Genomic DNA, 6,326 nt, shown 5'->3' on the forward strand with positions numbered 1-6,326 from the left:
GCTCGCCTCAGGAAGGTTGAAGTGCAGTCTTCAATCTTCTCTCTTGTCTCTGCTCCAAACCATCAGCTAATTTGCTAAGGTTCTGTCCTTTCAGCCTCCTTCTGGACGGGAGCTTCTGTAAAAAGCTGGCTGCAGTTCGCCATCTTGGCTCCGCCCCCAACATCTGCTTTTCTTTATTTGCTCCTTGGGCTAACTTATAAAGTCAGATATGATTTCCACTGAAGGAAATTACCATCCCTCTCCTCCACAATCCCACCCTTTCCTTACAGAAAAAAATGCAAATTATATCCAAATTGACATGTGTTTTCCAATGAATCTTTTCACTTAAAATTACAACACAGTTGGAGAAGCAAGAGAAGGAAAAGTAGTGAAGTGTGTTTGAAAATTATTCTTTCTTGGCTCAGCACCCGTGCTCAATTGTTAGGGTGCTGGCCACGTACACCCAGGCTATCAAGTTGGAACAATGACAACTACAACAACCAACAACAAAAAATAGCCAGGCATTGTGGAGGGCACCTGTAGTCCCAGCCACTTGGGAGGCTGAGGCAAGAGAATCCCTTTAGCATAAGAATTTGAGGTTGCTGTCAGCTGTGATGCCACAGCACTCAACCAAGGGCGACAGACAGAGACAGTCTCAAAAAAAAAGAAAAAGAAAAGAAAGAAAAAAAAAATTATTCTTTCTTACCAATATGTTGTTGTAGAGTCCGAGAAGAGTTTGAAGCACGAGCAGAGAGCATCTTTTCAATAGCTGGTGGAAGTCTCTTCCAATTAGTAAACTCCAAAGTAAAGATAAGGGTGTCATCACTGACTGAGTCAATCCTACATTGGCAAGATGTTAACATGTTATAAGATATAAAATATGTCAAAGATTCCTCCTGAAAACAAAACATCACATACAAAATCTTAATGAGAAAGGTAGACAAAACCAGAGTGCAGAAAGTATTTATGTGACCAGAGGCATTTTCAGTACATATGAATAACCTATAGGTTCCCACTAACTTGTGTAACTGTCCAAGAGCAGACGTGAGGAATTTCTACTCTGAGAGAGGAGGAATTTTCCTTCCCATTGGAAACAGCACCAATATTACCAGTGGATCTGCCATTATCTCCTCTCTGTTGGACCATCTTGCCAAATGCAGACTGCCATCCTTCCAGACACATAATTTAATAATCCTAAAAGGCAAACACCCCAAACTATTCCTAAACCGAATATAAAAGAGATAGCTTGTTTCTGACCAACTTCCAGGGATATGGAAGTTGTTCCATAGCTGTTCTCCTCTAAGAACCATCCCCATTATAGATTCAAATCTAAACGACACATCAGAGTAAAATTCATCATTGAAGACTGAAAGGGGTTCCAGACATAGTTCTTTCTCTGTTCCTTCAAAATAACATCAGATTCCCTATCAATCCACCCAAGAGGCTAAACCAAATCTTACAAGCTCTTGAAACCTAATGGAAAGAGCACTAGTTTAGGAAAAGTCCTGACTACAAATAATACGTAGACTACTTTGCCTGAATTCTTTAAGCCCCAGCACATGGACTCTAAAATGAGAGCAATACATACAGGTGACTATTTATAAAAATAAGATAGTAACATAGTAAATATACTTTTAATACTATAAAATGTTATACAGTAGATACGTAACTGAGATTACTAGAACTGATTTGAAAACTTCAGTACTACATTTTAAGAAGTACCAAAACATAGACATAAAATTTTGTGAAGTATAAAGAGAACTCTAAATTTTAACAAGATTACCCATACCATACTCATTTAGATACTACTCTACTATCACAATGTTTGAAGATAAATAAAATGATTATAGCTTGTGGTGATTACTATTAAAAACATTCTTTTCAAGATTCCCTTTTTAGAGATATTACTGAGCAAGAAGAAGGAAAAGAAATAGAAGGAAAGGAAATAAACTGAATATTACTCTAAACTTATCATCTCAAAGACAACCTATTTCTAGTAATTCAGAGTTAAAGTATCCTTGAAACGACTGATTAGAGATTATGAAAATCATTTTCCAAATTCTTAATTCTCCAATATGCAAATATATTAAGGAAGAACTTAAAGTATAGCACAAATGCCTTGGTTAAATATTTTACTTCTCTGTCAACTCTCAGAGAAATCACAACTTATCAGGAAATATTGTAACTAAATGAAAGGATAAAACATATTCAAAGATAAACAATGTCAGCTTTCTAGGAGTCCCACACTGAAGGTTACTTGGTTCTAGTTCATTATTTCTTTTTTAATGGTTTCACTTTTCTGCCTTAATGTGCTTTAGGTTTTACTATGACCAAACACAAGTCATTTTTATGCAGTTATCTGAACATACACACAAGAAGTAAATCTGTTTGCACAGCTTTAGTTAATATAATGGTGAATTTATTTTACCAACACTGATAATGCCACTAAAAATGTATTGTTACTAGTATATTACATTGACCACTACATTGTACAGAGCAGTTGTACAATCATAAACAAGTGACAGTTAATCAACTAAATGCACAGATGACATTTATGTCCTATTATTCTCCCATTACATGGGAAGGAGGGCAGGAGAGGATTTAGTCTTGCATTTAAAGTTGAAAAATATTTCAACTTCTGTGGATTATCCTGTGACAGGCAATTATTCAGCCAGATACATTTTAAAAAACTAAGACAAGCAATACCTAGGAAAGACATTTATAATTTACATGACAAAGATTAAGCAACAGACTTACATAGTGATATTATAAATAAAAAATAACCAAAATCCATTTTAACAACATATTGGAATTTTTATAGAATTTTTTTATAACAGCTCTTTGAATGTAAATTTGATCAAAGAAGGCAAAACATTTATCATAGTCAGTGTAAACACTGGCTTTACCCATTCAATAAAAGATCAGTGAACAAAAATTTTATCACATTAAGCATTTTTACTGCTAGAGTGAAAATTTTCATCATACTACGTATTTTTGGTAATGAATATAAAGTGACTAAAGTTACTCCTTAGGAGTAACATATATGCAATCAGCATTCTCAGTTCAGAAAAATGGAAGTTTTATAACTTATCTCAAAATAATCTGTATTTAACTCTTCTATTAATCTGTTCTTAACTCTTTTCTATTACAAATATCCAATAAATACAGCACATACAATGGTTTATTACCATTAATTTCTCAATTATATCTAGAGGGATAGGGGCTGTACCAGATCTGGAGAAAAAGGATATATTTTATAAAGCCTTCTAAAGAAAAAACTAAATAAATCCCACTTCCTACTAGTAGTCTTATCAAGCGGCTGGGGTTGGGGGGAAGGAAAAGAGGCAATGTTTAATTTTTGTTTTTCCCTTTTTAAGATTTTCCTAACTTAGGGAGCAGGAAAAAGCAAGAAAAGTTAGTCAAATCCCTAAGGTTAGGCAAGGGATTAAAGTACCTGAAATTAAATGACAAAACTACAGTTGCCCTTCTGGATCCACAGATTCAACCAACAGTACATCAAAAACCCTAAATAAAAATAATTATAATACACACTTAAAACTACAGGATAACATTTACATAGTGTTAGTGCATATTAGGTACTATAAGTAATCTAGAGATGATTTAAAGTACTGAAGAGGATATGAATAGCTTATATACAAATAATATGCCATTTTATGTGAAGAATTTGAGCACCTGTAGGTTTTGGAATCTAAGGGCAGTGAGACTCTAGGCACAATTTAGCTCAAATTCCTTCTGAGAATCTGAAGGACAGGACTCAGGCATCACTTCTGACCAAGGAAGGCAACATCTATTTTTATGTACCTCCTGGAAACAGTCTTTCATTCTCTACCACATAGCCAGGCTGAGAACTTTCCAAATTTTCCTACTCTGCTTCCCTTCTAATTATGAATTCTGTCTTAAAGTCATCCCTTTGCTCTACTCTATTTGCTCTATTTCTACTTAGACATTTCTTCCTCCAGATATCCTATATTCATGGCTCTTCTGTTCAACTTTCCATAAGGCCCTCAGGCATAGACACAGCCAGTTCTATGCCAGTTCTTAACAAGGATAGCCTTTACTGCATCTTTCAACAAGATATTCTTCATTTTCATCTGAGACGTCAGAGTGCCCTTTACTGTCCATATTTCTATCGACATTTTGGTCACAACCACTCAAATAATCTTTAAGAAGATTCAGACTTTTCTAATCTTCTCATTTTAGGGACACTCAGCAGAATCACTCTAAATGCTCTGTTTATTGTAATAGAGGCTATTTCTAGACTTCTTCAAACTTTTCCAGCTTCTATGCATTACCCATTCCAAAGCCACTTCCACATTTTCAGTTAATCATTGTTATCAACAGCCCTACTTTTCAGTACCACTTTTCTGTCTCAGTCTGAAAAATTATTGTTATGAATGAATACCTGAAACTGAGTAATTAAAAAAGAAAAGAAATTTATTTCTAACACTTTTGGAAGCTGGGAAATCCAATTCAAGGAGCCTGTCTGGTGAGGCTATTCTTGCTGTCATTACATGGTGGTAAGGGCATCACATGGCAAGAGTGCAAAAACTGTGCCAGCTCAGGTTTCTTCCTCTTCGTATAAAGCCACCAGTTCATCATGGGGCTCAAGCCTGATGACCCTATCTAATTACCTCACAAAAGCTCCATTTGAACTCTGAAATTAAGTTTCTAACCCAACAAATTTGGATAACAAGTTCAAACTACAACAGTAAGTGTCAGGCAGTCTTCTGAGTTTTGGCTAAAGTAATAAATAAATTAGAAACCAGAAAGGAGTGTGAAGGCTGACAGTTCTGGGCAAGTCACATGGAGTCCAACTTAATAGCTTCAGTTGAGAAACACCAGTGTGTGGCTGAGAAGAAAGTGAGTGTCTTGGAGACAGGCACCACTTGGAATGAGAGATGAAGCATAAAAATAAAGACTTCTAGAGGTTTTACCAATATTCTATGAAATAACACGTTATCCACTATCCTGAAGACTTCCATTTCACTTTCTCATTTGACTTATCAGGCCAAAAGAGGTCTCTCACTATCCTCCAACTGCCCATCTCAGGACAGTAACAATTTCTGCAAAGACTGGAAGCTGGTAAAAACAGTCTTCCTCTTCTTGCCCAGGAAAAACTCTGCCTCAACATTCATATAATCTCTTGCAGAAAGCTGCCCTTAATCAGTGCTCATTAACGGAGACAAATTTCAAATAGATGAGATGCTATAGGGCAGGAATATTCAATCTGGTTGGCTGAGGAACAGATAACAGAAACCTCCAAAGCAGCTACAACCATTCTTTCTCCTGTCACAGGTATTTTAAGAGGAGCATGAAGATTGGCTAAATGTAGAAGAAATACTTCTATCAAAAGAGTTCAATGACATCTATCCCCTCCTATCTCCCTCAGTCATCTCTTACCTTTTTCTAGGCCTCTGTACTTGAATGCAACCTCACTATTAGCAGCCCCCAACTCCTTCACCTCAGTCCAGCCATCACAGTCAAAATACACACGTACACATGCATAGTTACAGATATATCCTCCTCTCAACACAGGGATCTCAAGAAACTGGGGGAAATGAAAGACAGTATATTTGGCGGCACCTGTGGCTCAAAGGAGTAGGGCGCCAGCCCCATATGCTGGAGGTGGCAGATTCAAACCCAGCCCCGGCCAAAAACTGCAAAAAAAAAAAAAAAAAAAAAGATAGTATATTCACTTAGAAAGGGTAATCCCGACTACAGTAGGATATCTTACCAAGAACTGCATAGTAGAGTCAGTGGGTCAAATCCAGCAAGCAGGAGATGTGGCAGCCATTCCTTATATTTTGTTTGTGCTTTAATTGCATGATTTATAAATTCAGATATATGGTTCCATGATGTTAATGAGCAGCCTTTCTTCAAAAAGTAGTGAAATACTGAAAACTTCTCATACTTCAGGCAGTATGCCAAATGAAGTTCATTTAGCTGGGCTCCATATTTCAAAAGAATATTCACAATTCCAAAGAACTCACAGCTCCAACACAAAAAATAAAAATTTAAAAAGACGTTAGACTTTTACATAAAATACTCTTACAAATTGTTAATAGCAGTTACAGCTAGGAAATAAGAATGGCAGGTGGGATAGTGAGAGGTTCTTACAAATCTAGATTAAGATTGAGGGACAGGAACTTTTACTTTTTATACCCTCTGGCATGGTTTGATTAGTAAATTTACAAATGTGACTAAGTATTACCCTTATAATTTAAAACACTCATCTTACATATGTAATTTTAAAAATTATTATTGGCGGCTCGGCGCCTGTGACTCAAGCGGCTAAGGTGCCAGCCACATACACCTAAGGTGGCAGG

At 36.3% G+C, this 6,326-nt stretch overlaps 1 protein-coding gene across 1 annotated transcript in view; it reads right to left on the reverse strand.

Annotated features, from left to right (window-relative positions):
* The window catches only part of ASB3 (ankyrin repeat and SOCS box containing 3), a 117,249-nt gene that overhangs the window by 26,569 nt on the left and 84,354 nt on the right, over window positions 1-6,326 (reverse strand). Inside the window, exons 8-9 of the mRNA XM_023512074.1 lie at window positions 5,735-5,992; window positions 686-819 (exon numbers count right to left, since the gene is read on the reverse strand). Of these exons, the coding sequence (XP_023367842.1) occupies window positions 686-819; window positions 5,735-5,992 (392 nt within the window). The remainder of the gene's footprint in view (window positions 1-685; window positions 820-5,734; window positions 5,993-6,326) is intronic.

Source organism: Otolemur garnettii, unplaced genomic scaffold, assembly GCF_000181295.1.
Source record: "Otolemur garnettii isolate 467f Iridium unplaced genomic scaffold, OtoGar3 scaffold00024, whole genome shotgun sequence".
Taxonomy (NCBI): Eukaryota; Metazoa; Chordata; class Mammalia; order Primates; family Galagidae; genus Otolemur; species Otolemur garnettii.